Source organism: Lathamus discolor, chromosome 1, assembly GCF_037157495.1.
Source record: "Lathamus discolor isolate bLatDis1 chromosome 1, bLatDis1.hap1, whole genome shotgun sequence".
In the NCBI taxonomy this organism is placed as follows: Eukaryota; Metazoa; Chordata; class Aves; order Psittaciformes; family Psittacidae; genus Lathamus; species Lathamus discolor.
In genome coordinates this window covers 121,915,503-121,934,455 of record NC_088884.1, presented here as the reverse complement: position 1 = coordinate 121,934,455, position 18,953 = coordinate 121,915,503, and the positions used below count along the sequence as shown (strand labels likewise).

General features: G+C 40.2%; 1 protein-coding gene across 13 annotated transcripts in view; it reads right to left on the bottom strand.

The window, feature by feature from the left end:
- Nucleotides 1-11,989: 11,989 nt before the first annotated feature.
- Nucleotides 11,990-18,953, bottom strand: part of RAPGEF2 (Rap guanine nucleotide exchange factor 2) — a 193,083-nt gene continuing 186,119 nt past the window's right edge. For 7 of the 13 annotated variants that reach the window (XM_065693493.1, XM_065693508.1, XM_065693523.1 and 4 more), the window contains 3 exons: nucleotides 18,175-18,734; nucleotides 15,330-15,635; nucleotides 11,990-12,766 (listed from right to left, as the gene is read on the bottom strand). In XM_065693493.1, coding sequence (XP_065549565.1) covers nucleotides 12,720-12,766; nucleotides 15,330-15,635; nucleotides 18,175-18,734 — 913 coding nt within the window. In that variant the 3' untranslated portion in view covers nucleotides 11,990-12,719. Of the gene's footprint in view, nucleotides 14,102-15,329; nucleotides 15,636-18,174; nucleotides 18,735-18,953 lie in introns of those variants that run through there. The other 6 variants (XM_065693501.1, XM_065693589.1, XM_065693541.1 and 3 more) reach the window with 4 other exon arrangements.

The window sequence follows — 18,953 nt, the reverse complement described above, 5'->3', positions numbered from 1 at the left end:
CAATTTCTCTTCAATTATTTAATACCCTCATATTTAAGGGTTGAAGATGTATTATTACACTATCCAAGATTAAGATGATGACTATAGGAAGGGTATTGTTTGAAGACAGAAGCTTTCTCAGGCTTGTGAATGAATCCACTAATACACGTTACTTTGAAACAACTACAGCCCTTTCTTTTAAACCTAGATGTGGCAGTTTCACAGCTGCACACATTCTCAGTTTCCATGTATACATCGCAAGCTGTGCACATGATGGGACGTACAATGTGTGCTGAAGACACTTGAAATTCGGCTGACGTTATTCCCCAAATCTATTCCTTGGATATATGCCCAAACAATTATCAGTTCACAATTCAAAGAAAATGCATGATAATAAAATTCCTGAATAAATGGTAGGAATACAGATGAGGAGAAAAACCCAGACTTAGAGAGAGAGCAAGAAAAACATCTCGTCTTCTCAGAACATTTTTTATGGATAGCTATCTCACTAAGATAACCTATATTTTTCTATTCTTAAAGTAGGTTATAGTCAACTGATACAAGTACATGAAGTTTCCTATTATACAATGAATCTGTTGAGATAATAAGTACCAGCTGGATTTATCCCCAACAGCAATAACATGTAGAGCATGATTATAATGTAACAGATTGTGAAACAGAAGAGATGATTTCACTTGTAATAAGGCCCTTATGTTAATACAGTGACAGAAGAGAGTTTTGCTTGTACACAATGCTCATAGCAAGGCCCTTATGTTAATAAATTATTTCAAAGGTAAATTCTCTGAAAATATTGCCTATGAACATTTTTAGGAGCTTGATTACCCAGGCAAATGTGAGTAATGTGGGCCCAATGATGAATGAAGCGGAGGACCTGGTGACACAGGACAGGCTGAGGTACCAAATGTCTTCTTCACCTCAGCATTTTCTCATAAGTCCATCCTCCAAGAACTATCAGGTCCAAGAAACCAAGAGGGGAAATCTGGAGTAAGGAAGATGTACCTTTAGTAGAAGAGAATCAGATCAGAGAATACTTAGGTCAACTACAACTTAAGTCCATGGGCCCTGACGGGATGCACCCACAAGTGCTGAGGGAGCAGGCACATGTCATCATGAGGCCACTATGGACAATCTCTGATTGATCATGGCAACTGGGAGAAATGCCGGAAGACTGAAGGAAAGCAAATACCCCTCCTGTCTTCAAGAAGGAGGACCCAGAGAACTGTAGGCCAGCCAGCCTTACCTCAGTCCCTGGGAAAGCAATAGAGCAGCTAATCCTGGAAAGTGAACAGGAGCACACCCTCAGAAAGTTTGCTCATGTCACAGAACTGTGCGGAGTGGGTGATACGTCAGTGGGTAATGCTGCCATTCAGAAGGACCTTGACAGGCTAGAGAAATGAGGTGACAGGAACCTCATCAAGTTCAGCAAAAGTGTGAAGTCCTGCACTTGGGCACGAACAACCACATGCACCAATACATGCTAAGGGCTATCCAGCTGGGAAGCAGCTTTGCAGAAAAGAGCCTGGAGGACACCAAGTAGTCCATGAGCAAGCAGTGTGTACTTGCAGCAGAAAAAGATAACAGATTCCTGGGATGCATTAAAAGTGTTGCCATTTTGCCTTCTGCTCAGCACTGGTGAGGCCACACGTGGAGCATTTTGTCCGGTTCTGGGCTTCCCAGCACAAGAGAGGCATGGACATACTGGAGAAAGTCCAGTGAAGGGTCACTAAGATGATTGAGGGAATGGAGCACCTTTCCAGTGAGGAAAGGATGAGAGAGCTTGGCTAGGTTTTCATGATTCTGTGATTCAACCTGGAGAAGAGAAGGCTCAGGGTGGATCTTTTTCATGTGTACATGCCTGGAGGGAGGGTTTAAAGATGAGAGAGCCAGGCTCTTTCCGGTGGTGCCCAGTCACAGGAGCAGAGGCAATGGGCACACGTAGAAACACAGGAGGCTAAATCTGAGCACAGAGAAATTCTTTTCTATTGTGAGCATGACTGAGCATTGGCAGAGGTTGCCCTCCTTGTAGGTATTCAAAAGCTGGCTGGACACAGCCCTGGGCAACTGGCTGTAGGTGGCCCCTCTTGAGCCGGCGGGAGGGTGGTGGGGGGGTAGCAGATGACCTCCAGAGGTCCCTTCCAACCTCAGCCATTCTGTGATTCGTGAAAACTTAGACAAGCTATGCCTTGAAAATGCTACATACTTTTAGCAGGCAAGAACATGCACACAGACATCATGCACAAGGAGCTGGCGAGCAGAGCTGCAGAAAGCCATTCCAAATGTCAAGCAGCTTAGAGGCAGATCTGTGTTCAGCAACGAGCATAAATGCAAACAGTTTAAATTATTTGTCAAGGAAAGTTTTTGTTTAAATCCCTGAGCTGAATTTATTTCATCTCTAAGCTTCCAAAAGCCATTCTGCTGAGCAGCATTTACACTTGATTTTGAGATCTTCAGAGCTATTTTAGTTTTTTGACAGATTTGAAATTGCTTGTTTAGCCATAGCTGTTGGTCCCTTCCAGACCAAAGCGGGTTTTGTCTTGCTATTGGCAATACTGAACAGGTCACTGTTCCTATGTGTCACCTATTACTGAAAAGTATTTGCAAAGCGAATTTTTATTTCTAAAGGCAATGTCCAAGTAGTCAAGTGGAACGCCAGCTTGGGAGCAAAACTAGTGGGAACACTGGCCTGTTTGCCAAATGTCTTCGTACCAGCTTTCAACCAAGATAGCCTGCTGACCACCAAGAAACTGCCAAGAATTCAGTGACACACTTGTTGCTGATAGATTGAGTTGAAAACAGTCACCTGCTGTCAGCTTGCATGATTTGTTTTCCTAAGCAAGGCTCACAGCATTTGGTGCGTGTTTTTTCCAAAAAGCTTCAGTACCCAGATTTTGCTTCCCAGTTCTGATACTATAATAAAGCAGCTTGAGACAGGCTTCTTAACAACATGTTTTGCAGAAGGCAGCTGCTCCCCCGAGCATTTAGTTAGTACTGAAGAAAATCCATACATTTTGATAATCCTAAGAATGTGTTTAAGACACTACAGTGCTCAATAACCAGAATTTTCTATGCTCCACTGTACTCACATACAGCTTCTGTCTCTTTGAAATGTGACAGCATCCCTCAAACATGTAATTAGTGTTCTTCTGAACTGTCCCGTATTTAGGTTGCCTTTTGATACTAGTGCAGTAACAGCGCTTGACATACTTCCCTGCCATGACCAAAAAAGGTCAAACTGCATATGGCTCGCAGTGGCACACTAATGAATCCATAATGGAAAGTCAATGTAACTGGTGTATGTTTAGAGAGACAAGTACTTTGTTCTAGAAAAAAGACCTCAATCCTAGAGATTACTTACAAGCTAGTGGCTATGTTTTCCTGTGATAGGAGTGCATTGTTGATGCAATAAGGTTTGGACACACAGACACATGTTCCTTTAAACCCTTATAAAGAGCAATTTCACTAACTCATCTCAGGTCATCGGCTCTATCTTCAGAGTAACAATCTCCAAATGTAAACAGGATACATTTGCTTCCAAAACCTGGGCTTGAAGGCAAACTACTCCAAATAGAATAATAAAGATGCTAACATTGGATTCATTATTTATAACAGCTTAAGTAGGAATACACAGTTTAGAGCATCGCATTCCCAACTCTTCCAATCTCCTTGGACATGCAAACCACTGCCAAGAACTCAGGGCTAGCTCATGGTCACCACTTTAAGGAAAAAACAACCCAACAGGAAGAAAGAAAAAAGATACCAAAAAATCCACTGCAATTCTAGCATCTCTGAGATTTACACTACAATAAATGGTACCTCTTTAACACACAAGTGCTCACCATGTGTGGATAACATGCCATTTTCAAAAATCCAGATGTATCCTAGCCTTTTTCCTACCTTAGGAGAAGATTCAATTTTCTTTAAGAAAATATTAATTTAAAATCGTAGGATTTTGCAGCAGCACCTTTAGGGAAAGAAAAAAAAATGAAAAAAAAAAAAAGCTAAGAAGTCGTCTCAGGATTCTTAGGCAGACGTATGAAACACTTGCAAAAGTAAAGAAACTAAAATAAAGCTTTTCAGTTATCCCCAGAAGTGCAGTACCGCACAGTCAGCACAGGAGGTCTCTAGCACACCCAGAAACTAATCTCTCATCCTTGCCTTGTACATCGTTCACTAAAAATAGCATTTCTCAGGTTAGCTTTGAAGTCTCGGACCTCTCCCCAGGACATCTAGTCCCACATAAGCAAGATGCCTCGACCTGCTGGCCACGCTTCTTTTGATGCGGTCCAGGATGTGGTTGGCCTTCTTGGCTGTGAGCACGCATTGCTAGTTCATGTCCAGCTTTTCATCCACCAGTACCCCCAAGGCTTTCTGTGCAGGGCAGCTCTCAATACTGTAATACCCTTGCCTTTATTGATACCAGGCATAGCCCCAACCCAGGTGTAGGACCTTGTACTGGGCCTCGTTGAACCTCTAGAGGTTCACATGGGCTCACTTCTCACCTCATGCAGGTCCTTCTGTATGGCACCCCTTCCCTCAGGCATGTCAGCCGCACTGTTCAGTTCTGTGTCTGCAAACTTACTGAGTGTGCACTCAATCCCAGTCTTGCTCATCAGGGGGGATACACTTTCTTTGACCTTCCTTTTCCAGCTGACATACCTAATAGAAGCCCTTGTTATTATTCTTTGCATCCTTTGCAAAGTTCAGCTCCATCCACACCTTTGCTTTTCAGACCCTATTCCTACCTCACTGGGCAGCTTCCCTGTAGTATTCCCAAGATACCCGTTCCTGCTTCCAATGTCCGTGTATCTCCTTCTTGCCCTTTAGTTGGACCAGCATGTCTCTACTCAGCCATGATGATGTCTTGCCTTCCTTTCTTGATTTTTTTACCTGTAGGGATTGAGAGCTCTTGTGCTCTGCAGAAAGCATCCTTACAGATCTGCCAGCTCTGTTCTGCTTCCTTGACCCTGAGGGCAATTTCCCAGGGTCCTATTGACTAATTTCTTGAACAGCTGGAAGTTTGCTTTCCTAAAATTCAGGGTCCTGACTTTACTCTTTGCCTAACCCATATTCCTCAGGACCACAAACTCCATCAGTGCATGATCACTGCAGACCAGGCAGCCTCCAATTTTGACATCCCCAGTTAGCTTATTTGCATTGGTGACCATCAGGTCCAATGTTTTGTCCCTTCCAGTAGGGCTGTCTATTGCCTGGCTTAAGAATTTATCCTTGGTGCACTCTACAAGACTCCTAGATAGCCTACGGCTTGCTATGGTACTTTTCCAGCAGATGTTAAGGTGTTGAAGTCTCCCCACAGAACAAAAACCTGTGAGCGTGATGCCAGGACTAAGGCAGCTTTGTCAATAGGCTCTCCTTGATCAAGCAGCCTTTAGTAGACACCAACCACAAGGTTCCCTTTTGTTGCCTAAGTCTCTACTTCTTATCCATAAACATTCAATCTACTCATGGCTGTTCTTCAGAGATGGTTCTTAACATTCTGTCTATTTCTTGCTGTAGAGGGCAGCCCCTCCACCTCTCCTTCCTCACCTGCCCCTTCTGAACAGCTTGCAGTCACTGATAGCCTCACTCCAGTCATGGAATTTGTCCTACCAAGTTTCAATAATGGCCCTTCTGAGCCTGGCAACAGCTCTGGTGTAGATTACAGAGGAGGCAACAAAAGTGTCAAACATACTGAGCTTGTCTTGAGTCTTGTTTGCCCTGCACTCTAGTCACCTGTAAACATGTCATACACATAGATGGATTATTACTTACTGCATTTTAGATGAAAGGGAGACCCAGAAAGAGCTCAAAGCAATGATTAGCAGGCAGAATTACTCTATCAAACTATACACATAAGTCAGCTTTATGGATGCAGGTAATTTGATTTTAAAGCACAATTTTTCACAACAGTTTTCTTCAGGTATTAATTCCCATGGCACATTTTGAAGCAGTATTTTTCTCACAGTATTTTTTTACACCCTGTTCTCTGAATTGTACTTTGTTCATTGCTTGGATTACTTTTATCACTGATTCATGACAAGAAATGAGATCTGTAAACTAAAGAGAACTAATCTTATCTGATGGATGTTTCTAATACTAATGGCCAGCGAAAGAACTGCTGCCTCCCCGTCTTGCAAACCTAAGTGCATTCAAGATTTTTTTGCATGCATTACCCATGCTCTGCATGCTTGTGGCTTGGCCAGAATGTGAGTGTACCTAGAAACATTCCTGAGAGAAGGTCAGATCAGTGTGATGTCCATTCTGTGGTCTGGACTAATTACCTTCCTTGTACACTTTTCTCTTTGGAATGAAACACGCTATTTTGCAATGAAAGGTGGAAGCCCTAAGGTCACTGTTGGTGACAGGTAAAGATTGAAGTAAGTATTACATTTGTTCGTATTCTCCAGACCATTATAACAATACCAGTCCTAGTCATTCCATCACTTTTTCTTCCTGGATGAAGAGGTCAATAAATTTAACTGAACTCTCATCTTTGAAGAGCACAGTTCATAGCAGCACAAATAAATGCTATGTCATCAACATACAGCATTCTTTAAGTACATCTTCTTAGCAGATTTATGAAAGGTATTGATTTGGTGCATCTGGCCAATTCCATGTTTCTAAAATCCCAGCACATTTCATTTATAAAATAATATTATAGGTGAAAGAAGGTGACCTTCACTGAACAAACAGTGGTTTTAAAACTATTTAAGTGTGCATGCATAATTTAAGAAATCTGCAGAGAAACGAGCTCTCTTTTTCTTTTTAACCTTGGCAATGCAGAGTAAGCTTTGACAAAGAAAAAAAAAAGTCATTAGGAAACAAGAGTTACCCACTGATATTATTTTATAAATGCATGCTGGCTTTCTCAAAGGGTCTCCAGTCTAAATTAAGCATCCAAATTTGATGTAGTAAGCAAAGGTAAAAGCAAAGAGGGACTGGAATCAAAGGCAGATTCTGCTGTTACAAAACAGTGAAAGCTCAAATGTGAAACAAATATTGCTATAGGCTAAATTTACACAGATTGCAAAATACACAGCTGAAGGGAGGAGGAAAGCAGTAAAATAATGTATAAACCATTAACCTACAAACCCCAAACTCCCAAACAGCAGCAACAGCAATTTATTTGACAATCGTAGGTGAATAATCAAAAGGACACCACTGATGGCTCAGCTGAGTCAGCTTTATGCCCTTGTCTCCACAAGGACACAAGGCAGGGAGGGATTCAACAAGGCTCTGAAAGTGGGCCAGCCCACAGGAGAGCCTTCAGCCCATCATGCCACAGGAGCTTGAACTGCCGCTCATTTGGATGAAAGGGGGACATGACTGCTTTCAGCAATTTGCATTCTTCCCCTTATATTTACATGTGCCTTTCATTTATGCACACTTTTAGAGCATCAGAAATCTGCAGAAGCTCATGCTTCAACCACAATGCTGTTTTGTAGTGGCCCATGCCAGCAGGAAACCTTCATAAATGCTTATAGGAACTGAAGGCAGGGCCTTCTCAGCTACAGAGTGCAGGTTGCTCTGGAGTGAACTAAACTGGGACTTTCTGCTGTGGAAAAAATATGTAGCAAATCATGTAGCCATTGGGATAGCTCGGTAGAACAAAATATGATACAGGTCTACACCTTAATAAAACAGTGTTAGAACTGAAGCACTGCAGTGCTTCAGTTCTGAAGATACTGCTTATATAGCTGCAATTTCAGGGAGCAGAAGGGGAGAATCAAGGGAAGATTAACTAATAGAAAAGAGTAATACTTCTGTTTATAGGGATCTTGTTAAAAACAGCATTATTGGTTTTCCACTGATTAGAAATAAGTATTTTTCTTCAGGGTTTGAAGTGTTGACAATGCAAACTACATACTAGATAGTTATGCACTTCTCCATTTGGCAAAGACTGGAAGTCAGGACTGAGCATGCCCTGGTAGCAGAAACAGCTGTAAATCTGCTACTCAGTTTCCAAACCACAAAAATGATTCATTTAGGAGCATCTTGTCAGGACACCCAGTATCATTAGACAGTAAGGAAGATTGTTTTAATAATCAGCAATTAAGACATTACAGTACAAGCTACTGTGACAAATCATAAGTTCTTCAGGCACCTGTGAATTGGTTGAAGAATTAAGAGTTCTGACAGTACAAGCTAGGATTTCTCAGGATACAGAAAAATCAACATTTTCATTCATAGCCATCTGTCTGCATGCTGAGATGCATCCTCAAGACAAAATGTCCTGCTTGTTGGCCAAAGACACTAACTTCTGCAAATGAAAGTCTGCCCAAGAAAAGCTTAAGTGTCAAGTGTGTCTTGTGCATATAGAATTAATGTGCTTCAAAACAAGAGAAAGAGACAGTGGTACTTAAACTAGCACCGGATGCAAAGAGGGACTTAATATCAGCCCATTAGCAGGCAGCAAATGCATTCAGCTGCAATGATTGCTTTAGCAATATGCAGAGGAAGAAAGTGAAATTTCAGCCAAAGCTATTAAAATTATGAGGCCACAATCATCAGGACAACACCACAACTAAGGACAAGTTTACAACTTAGGAAGGAAGAAAGGCTAACACTGCAGGTAGTATAAAACCACCTTATACTCCTGATTTCAGTTCAAGCATACAAATTTCAGAAACCACAATGACCCTGAATCTGAAACAAAAAATTCAGAGCAGTAGTTAGGCAAGAAAAAAAACCCCAACTTGTGTCATGCCAATTCCCATGAAAAGCATGGGAAAGATCAAACACAAAACTACACCAAAAAAAGAGTGCTTATGCTCACCACTCTGAAAAGCTACCTGCTTGAAGAACAAGTGCCAGAATGGAGATGTCCCAACCAACCAAATGTTGTAATACAGAAAGCAGACGTAGTTCAGTCCTGTACAGGTCATTAATGACATTATTTTGGAAAGAAACATGTTTTCATAGAGAATTGGTCAGATGTGATTAAAAGCAACAGAAATGTGGTTTTAAAAGGTCAGAAAAACTAGACCCTTTTAATTACACACCAGATGCCACTACCTTGTAAGACTGTTTGGATTTGAGAAGACATGCCAGAACCACCATCCGTGGCAAGTCCCTTGTTTCCTGTCGTCCCCCCCGCCAACTCCCTGTGCTGGTCTTAAGCCACACTGTGTCTAACAAAAGATTTCAGCAAATTAAAAAAGCATTCTGTATTCGTCGGATCACAACTATTGCAAGTACACCAAAGTAAGCGGTATGCTACAGATACACAGAGGGTACCACATAGAAACCTGAACAAGCCAGCTTTCAGTAAACAGTTGAGAAAAGGGGTATGTATATGCAGACAAAGAACTTAAGTCTGAATTTGCCCTGCCTGGGTACACTCCTTTTCAAGATTTTGAGCACTGAAGTGCTGCCTCCTTCCATTGTTTCTGAAGACTGCATACAAAACACACTTCGGGAGGAAGGAAATGGGTGGTACTGTGTTCTACAAAGGAGCAAAGAGAAGCTGTGTGAGAAACCAGCTAATATAAGCAACAGGAAGAGGTTAACAGGAAGGGAGAATTGTGCATCTAAAGAATAACAACCGAGGCATGAGAAGGAGGAAAAGCACATATGTGCTGGGAAACGAAGCAGCTAAGTACACCCTTTCTTAGTTAATAAAGCACTTAAAACATGAATTATTTCTTGAATCATGTTCAAGAGTAATAAATACATAAGCCTTATTAACGTGAACTTGCTATGAGTTTTTCACCAATGACTGACTTGCTAAATGAACTTCCCATGGACTGAGGCACAGAGCATGCAAAATTTCAGTTTTGTGATTTTGCCAAAATTATCATTTGAACATAAAAAATATTTCAAAATTCTTTAGAAAATTTTTATGTTCAGCCTTAATCACAGAGGAGCCTCCATCAGTTTTCAGGTCTGTGTTTTTAGGTTTAAACAGAGCTCAGGAATAATCCATCTGTAGCTACCTAACAAAGTTAAATGTTCTTCTTTAATATGGAAAATGTCATTAAATACAGAGACTAACAAAAATGGTCAGAGTATCCTGCCCAGAAGTTTTGAAAGAATAAGGATTGGCTATCGCAGATTGAATAATAAGATTTGGTGAACCTATCATGTGACGGGCTACAGCAAGTGACTGAAGAGTAACAAACATGAGAGAAGTGGGGTGAACAACCAACCTGCCAGCCTGACCTCATAAAACCTTGAGAACAAGTCTCAGAACAGAAAATTCTTTATAGATCCTGGACTAAACACACAAAGGAATAAAATGAAGGTAGAGATGGTATCAAGTAAAAGAAACTACATACCTGCATGGGAGGTGGGAAAAACCTGTGCTCAAACTGTGCTGTAAGAAGAGGAAGTAGCAGTTTGGAAAGGGACTGCTGCTGGAGTTCTTGATGATCAAATTGGGACTAAATTTACTAATTAATAATGATCATCAGAGCACACAGAATCTTGAAGCAAAAAGGCGGCTTTCAGGGTTTTTTGTTTTGTTTTGAAATAGCAACAAAGTCCCCCACTTTAGGTGCACCAAATATTTTAATCTTACATATACAGATGTAAAACACACATGCTTCTCCAGAAGACCACAGTTAAACCATTAAAGCAGTACCTTCGGTACCTCAGCTTTTCTTTTATGTTGACTCCAGTGTGTAATATACTTCATAAAGAAGCAGCTTTTGCCTCAACAAGTTTTATTCAAAAAATACTTCATAAAAGAGTACAGATAGTTGAATTATGTTTCTTCAGACAAAAAAAAGAAACTTCCTTAGATTTCAGTGTTCCATGGGATTTTGTCAAATGCAACACTAAATCCCAGCAACTGGTAGTTTACTTGTCTGCATCTTGCTGCAGACACACAGTAAGTACAAAATTCATATTACTTATGCTAGAACAACTATCAAATCTATTTCACAAGAAGACATACCTTAGCAAGGTCTTTATTTCAACTGAATCGGTTGCTGCGTGAAGTGTTCTTTACCTCCCAATCCGCAATGAGCTACGTGTATTGGATCACGAGTGTTGTAGATGTCTGTCCATAATGTGTTCAGAAGGGAGGCATGAACAGGAGGATAGGGAATTTAATACTGTATCAAGTATATTGAAAAAAATTTACAAATTTGCAAACAGTTCATATACCTCACAAGTTGCTAACAGGAATTACCTTTAGTATTACCAAAGGACAAATCTGCAGGTAAGACATGTAAAAATGTACTTTCATTCTACTAATGTCAGCCACTAGTAACAGTGGTACTCTAGCCTGTTGAAACATACTCAACAAGTACAACTACAGATTCACAGAAAGTAGCTCCACTCACATGCACACCATGAAAACCTGCATCTCCATAACTTACTTCCTTACCCTCCTAGAGATTCCAGTGACAGAGAATCTTGACAAGTCCTGTATTTTCAATGCTTTTTAACATTCTTCTGATTGTATTCAGTGTGGAATGTTTCCAGGGCTATGTTAGGAAGAATTAAATCTAGACAGAGCATTTTGTTGCTTCTCTTTGCAATGAACCAATTTTGGATTTGGAAACAACACCTGTCAAGCACTTTAAAGCTAAATGGGATACAGCTGATAATAGTTTTAGCAGTGACATTTTAACCCAGTCTTCTGCATTCTACTGAAAATAATGACTTTAACCCCTGGGAAAAAAAAGTCTACAGATTTGACATTGAATTATTGTCAGCTTTTATTACTAGGGATGGTATTGGGTGATCTTCATTGCTTGAAATACCTTCTTTGGTAAAAAAATCAAATGGATCGTTTCAAAAATGTTAAAACACGTATTCCTTACTTTCACACCATTCAGAACAAAATCACCACAATCATTCCTTTCATATTGTTTACATTCAATATATACCTAAGACCATAACTATAGTCCTCTCTTGGCACCTCAAATGTTCCTGCAGGGGACACATAACACGTCAGTCATTCTCATTCAGCAGTACACACACCAGACTTTCCAGGAGTTATCAGCAGCACAAGTATATATCAAGAAAAACTCCACACCAATGGTTTGCCCACATCACTTGGCAATTTCCCTTTAATATTAATACACAGAGAAGTAAAATTTTTTCATAAATTTGTTCAAGTATGTGGAACATGTAAAATGCATAAGAATCAATATGGACTTCATTAATGTTATATTTATTTATTTTCCAGCTTCATACAAACTGGATGTAGAAGCATAAACATAGTACATTTCTACCATTTTCAACAAAAATATAACCAATATGTACAATTATTGTATTAAAAATACAAAAGGGATACAGACTCCACCAATGTCTTTCTAAAAGACATACAGGTACAAGTAGTATCAAAAGTATGAGGAAATCACCAGTTAATTGTACATTCTGCACTTGACATCACAGAGCGAACTGAGATTAGCAGTCCTATGGTCTACAATTACTTAATGCTTATATAACATTTGTGCAACTTGTGATAGAGCTAGGATTTTGTATTTCTATATGCACATGAGGTCCATAGCCTTGAGAATAAAACTGGCAAATAATGCATATTACATGTAAAATTACAAATGCATAATTGACAATGGGATATATAAGCAAATATACAAAAGCTATGATTACAGGAGAGAGAATTAAATAAAGCACTGACATTTGTTTGATACAGTGAAAAAACACTGCAATTTGATCTTTAAAAGTTGAAGCTATTTACGTTTATCTACTGATCAATATGATCAGCTGAGTTCAATGGAAAAAAAAAAATATCCAAGACCAGCAGTTCCTCACATTTGAGTACTACTCGGATTGGCAGCCTTCACTTCTCCGGAGTCTGTGCAAAAACAACACAAAAATAGAGGGGAGGGTCATTTCAGTCATTATAGGGTTAATAGCAGCTGTGAGCAGGTGGTTGCTACACATTGGCCTTCTCTACACATGCAGTGTTCCATGAAGCCATTAACAGTTGTGACTATTTCTGCATTGCAAAGGCTGGCAAATCTAACCGTGTTAGTTTTCATTACTTAAAGGCTCGTTTATCCCCTAATGCCAAAGTCAATAGATGGAGGTTATTAGATCAGTGTCAACAGCTGACATGAGCTGTGACATCCCAACTTCCTTCACTGCAATGTTATCCAGTTAATTTTTCTTTCAATATTACTACTATATCGTAAAAATAAAAATAATATGTAACTTAAAGGTGGGGTTGCCATCTGTCTCATTAGAATGGGACACTTCCTTTTCTAGTCTGCCATCCTGTATTCCACAAGGCACAGGTATGAGACACACAGTGTCCTCTTTCCATCACCAGCCAGTTGCAAGAACCTGTTTCTACATTTAGACCTAGCTGAGGATGCCATTCCCGCTAGCATGTCCAAACTGCTGAAGATTCCAGGGTGGGGCACATTAAGAGTGAAGTGAGACGGTCAAGGAACGGCTGCATCCTATAACCTTTGCCTTCCCTTCTGCCCTGCTCAGCCATGTGACAGCAACATTTTTTCCAGGAGCTCAGGCTGGCAACCCTACTTACAGGTATGAAATAATACTGTAATCACTATGCAGATGCGGTAGCTGATCTCCAAAACGCAAACATACAAAACCGTAACAAAGGCATTGTAAACAAGCAAATAAGCACTGCTCCTTGAAGGATTTCAATGCATCTCTCTCTTTGTAGGTTAAAGGCCAATTGTAATTTGACAACTAGCTTATCTCATTATCCCAATGAGACTAAGTGCTAGGATTGTAATTAAAATCTAAATGGAAGATTTTAAAAAGAAACCCTTCCAGGCATTGGGAAGTGCAGCCAGAGTTAATCATCCTGATGTGATGATCTTGGAATTTGGAATGATACTGTGTGATGTGGCAGACAGCGACAGTGGTAGCTTGGAGATTGCTGCACTGTGCATTTCAAGCAACACAGTTTGAAAAGTGCCAGGGCGATTTCTTCACAGTATTTCACATGCAAGGGGAGAGGGGACAGAAGGGGGAGGGGCAGAGGAAGAAGCCCCATGCTGCTTTAAGGCAGGGAAGGAGGCAAATAGGTCCACCATCCTTTAACTATAGTTCCAAGGCTCCTATTCTAGGGACGTCTTCTTGTGCTCTCCTTTAAGGTGGCTCACTCTGGATCCAGAAAAGCCCAAGTCTTAGACAGCAGAAACTTGTTCATCTTCTGCAAACACAATAGGATAGGGGAAAATAAAATTTAGTTCATACAGAACAAGACTGCTACTGAATGAAAAAACCCTGTATGGTGCTCATGTTTCTTTCCATTTCATTGTATTAGGTATATAATTTAAACCAGTCTAAATATCTGTACATTTCAGGTCTCATGAGAAGTATTTCTTCATAATTTTGTTCTCAAAGGAAATAAGAGAATTGTTATAACTGAGCTAGGTGCAGCTCCCCAGCCTGAGGAACATAAGAGCTATGCCTGGATATCCAATAGCTTCATAAAGCCATCTTACATTTTTCCTGAATACATATCTGTGATTTCTTTAAATTAAGATTGCATCAAACCTGAGAACAGCTTTAGTCAGTACTTGTAGGAACAATTAAATGTCTCTGACATGGTAATTTTCAAAGTTTGTGGCAATTCGATTGGCACTTTTTCATCAGGTTCAACTGCAGAGTTCATCCTACATATAAAGCCTTACTAACTAAGCATTAGGGAGGGAAGGGGAATGTTAGCCTGTTTTTCATTAGCAAAACAAAGCATTAAAATGTGTAATTTGCGCACTGGCTGCCTAAATTTTGAGCACTTAGCCCTAAAGATGTATTCTACCTATGCTTGCACTCTGTAGAAAAACAGAAAGACTATGTCTGTATAGTCTTTCTATCATTATAGCTGAGCTAAAGCATAAAGAAGCAGACAAACTTGGGCAAGCGAGGTAGCAAAAGAGTAGTGGGCTCATTATATGAAGCAGTTGGTATAGAAGAGCCAGTGTCCACAGCATAAGAGTTTGAGATAGAATGTGGGTGATTATCCAAATAAGCCTGACCAGCAATGCTCTATGGGATGGGCAGATATTCTACAGACCAGGATAATTTTTGACCATTAAATGTATGGTTAGTGTCAAACACTAGGTATGCTGGAAGCTTGAAGGGCAGGCAGGCCTGTACCTGGTGAACATAGGCACTGCCAGAGAAGTTGCCTAAGCCAACAGCTTGGTTGACCAAAATTCAGGTGGACCTACATTCCAAATATGAAATTGTATTAAGAATTAACTGAATTCCTCCCCTTCCAATAAGTTAATAGTAAGTTTTGAAAGATGAAAGAGAGCCACATTATGGCAAGAATTTCAATGTCTGAACGCTTTTGTATAATTTGCTTTGTGTTTGTGAACGCATTGACTGATTTTGCATGCAGGTCACTCAAAATCTAACAAATAGAAATTTACCATCTTCCTCTGCGGAAAACCCTTGAGATGGATAGTGAGCAAGACGTGGATCTGACTCATTTGGTTTATGCCACTGAGGTTTGTTCACAGGCCTGCTAGTTGAATGGCCATGTGACTGCTGCTGCGGAGTTGATGTCCCATGAGTCTCACATGTCCGTGCCACCATTCTAGACCTCTGAAGTGCTATGTTGTAATCTGGAGGCTTTCTGGTTGGATGGGAACCACCTTCTGCGAACTCAGCAATAGGTATTCCAACATATCCAGGAGGAGTTGGAGGTGGTTCCCGATATCGACCCTCTTTTCGTGCTGCAGGAAAAACAACAGATTATTATGAGAGATAGTAAGAGGAAAACTGCTCAAAGGAAAACAAACAGTGAAAGTTAAATAAACATCAATGAACTCAACACCCCAGGAGGTGAAAATCTGAAGGACAAAAGTTAACTAAGACACAGTAGACAATAAGGTCGTGAAAAATAAACCATGCAAGAAAGTATCGAATAAACAACATAGACAGGATTTAGCTATTCTTCCAGTAGTGAAGCACTAGTCTAATAAAATTCACCAAATTACACAGGGAATTTGCTCAAACTTAGCAACTGAAGCTGTTCTATGAACCATACAGAGTAAAACATACAGTGATCTAAGCAATGTGCAAGACTCAGGAGTCCACGTAAGTGGCAAACATCAGGAATACTGACATGTCTCCAAATACATGACTATCTTAATCCTGAAGCTGGGCTTTGTACCTAACATCTCTTTGGTTTTAGCATCTTGCAGGGGGAGGGAAGGCACCTGGTAAATTATTTTTTTTTTACAAATCTCACTACTTAATGAGACAAAAGCTACAGTTCCAAAATATAAGGAAGTGCATACTTTCTGCATGCACTACTGCCTACTGCTCTTATGGTAGTATTATCTCCAAAATTAAAACTTTAAAGTATGCCTTTAAGAACAATGATTAAATACATAAGCGATGGAAAGATCACCACCTAGTCTGTGGATCTCATAGAAGCATAACTGTTTACCTGAACAAGGCTTAACTCTGGGCATACTTAGAAGTTCTACCTTGCAGAGAACTTCCAGGGAGGAAACAGTGATTAAGAAAGTTAAGCATCTGCAAGGACGAACAGCAAATAAGTGTGACTATTTTGGAGATATGTTTGGTTAAAGAAGTCAGCTGGGACTTTGATACTGAACACTTTGTGTGGGTCTGGCCCTTCAGTACATGACCACTTAATTCAAAGTGCAAAGGCAAACACAACATGAAAAAACACTGACATAGACAATTTACTCTCCACAGCTTGTCATACACTGTATATTCTTGCACAAGTGGTGATGACAACATCACCCTGCATTAGGCAGCGTGGAACTGACTGAAAGTACAAGCTTAAAATGGACCAGTGCTACTTGGATGCAAGTTTTAATAGACTAAAAATAAAGCCTTGGTATTGTAACAAAGCCAAGTAATTTCAAATCGAATATAAATATTTTTCCTGGACAACCTGTTTTAATGGAGCAAAGCAGCATGAAGACGTTTCTGAGAAATTGTATTCAAATATTTCTGAAATGTAACTGATGCAGAAGAAATTCTGTAGAAAAATGTTACTGAAATACTCAAGAGATAAATGTCTATTCAATGCAAAAGAACCATGTGAAAATGGTGGCTTATGTTGGACAGTGATGAGCAGTTATATTTGCAGGATAATTAATTAATAGAACTGAAATGCATGGAATGGGTGGCTTAAATTTTCAGATCTTCCATTCTTTCAAGTCTCTAAAAATGTGGCAAGCACTGCCTTGAGAGGCAAATTTGGAAGCATGCTTGTTCCACATTCTGGTGGGAACCAGGGGTATCAAAGAGTAAAATCAGTGAGTGGTGTGAATCTGAACCTAAAGTCTTGAACTGAACAGCTTCCTTCTCTTCACAGTTCAAGGATTCAGATCTGTACCCAAGCTCTGAGGCAATGGGCCTTTGCTAAGCCAATATACTGGGACAGAAAATGGAAAAGCAGTTTATCACAGTGGTCTCAGCATGACCTCAATCTGGCAGACTTTTTCAGGTGTGTCAGTGCAAAATGGATTTAAATAGTTCTTCATATTAACCTGAAGAAAGGCAAACTGAAGGGGAAGGAAAGGAAGGAAAGAGACCAGAACGTAGAGGGCTTGCAAGGCCTAAGGACTGGGATGCGCAGAAGGAACAGTATGAGACAAGTGTTAACCACTGCCAAAAACACCTTCATATATTAATTTATATATTATTTGATCTTTCTTTTGTTAAATGATTATAAATCATTCAACAGCTCTAACTTCTTAGGAACCTCTTCAGATTCAGCAGTCCAAAGAAACACTTCTGTTGGTATTTAAACACAAAGTGATCCCATTTTCAGAAGTAAGGATATTCACAATTACCAGGCAAGTCATACAGATATATAAAGTAAAACACTTCAAAAAAAAAAAAAAAAAAAAAAGGCCACATTTATTAAGGTTTCTAAATATGGAATGTGGAGCCTTACTGTGAAGAAAAATTCACATTTCAGAACAGGCATTTAAATACATCAGCCATCAGCCTCTCAATACACTGTCCAGCAGCTGAGCTAGTTTTCTGATGTATGGCAGGCTCTCTAGAAACACAAAGGTGCTGAGACTTAACAGTAAGTGATATTTTCCCTAGCAATAAATGCACACTTAGAGGGGAAAATCTGAGGGAGACTGAAAAATGTTCAGTTTTGCTTTGAAAATTAAATAAAATACATAAATCCAGACACAACAAATGCAGTTTTAGAACAATACGAAGAACCATAAGCAAATTAATTAAAATACTTCACGATAAATAAACTTAACTTACCAATAAGCCCCTTTGTACTACTTGATGATACTGCTATATGAGTGGGCATGGGAGCTGGCTTTGACTCCTCTGCTGGTACAGATGTTATGCTACTGGTTTCAGCTTCACTTGAAACATCCTTCCCACCCCTCCGCTTTATGGTACCTGTATCACCTTCCGAGTCCTCTCCCCAGTATCCTGTTGAGGATGCCCAGCTTGCTCTGGACTGTGCTTGATCAAGGCCCTCCCTGCCTTGGCTTTGCCTGCCATATTTTGTGGCGTGATCAGGGAACATCAGCTGGTCCATATGACTGCCCGAGGCCCACAGTCCTGCCCCATCGCCTGAACTATCGAAATGAGCATGTCCAAAAGGCAGAGTCTCCCAGCTTCTCTGGTGCTGTATTGTTTGTATGTTGTCATGAGAACCACTCGAACAAGAAGTCCAACTACCACGGCCACTGTCAGCTGCATCAAGTGAAGCTCTGTCCCCCTGATCCTGTGACAGCTCTTCTGTACTAGGAGAAGAAAGCACAGTTGCTCCAGCATACAGGCCTCTAGTCTCTGACAGTGGTGCATATGAGCTAGATGCACATTGACAAGGGGGAAAAATAATAAAAATAAATAAATCCAGCATTGGAATTGGAGATAATTTACAACACATGAAGAAATCAACAACCAAGAGAAAAGCAAACATACTCAGGGGAAAGTGAGGGTTGGACTAGATGACCTTTAAAAGGTCCCTTCAACCCAAACTGTTCTACGATTCTATGATTGAAGGTTATGGTGCAATTCATAGTATT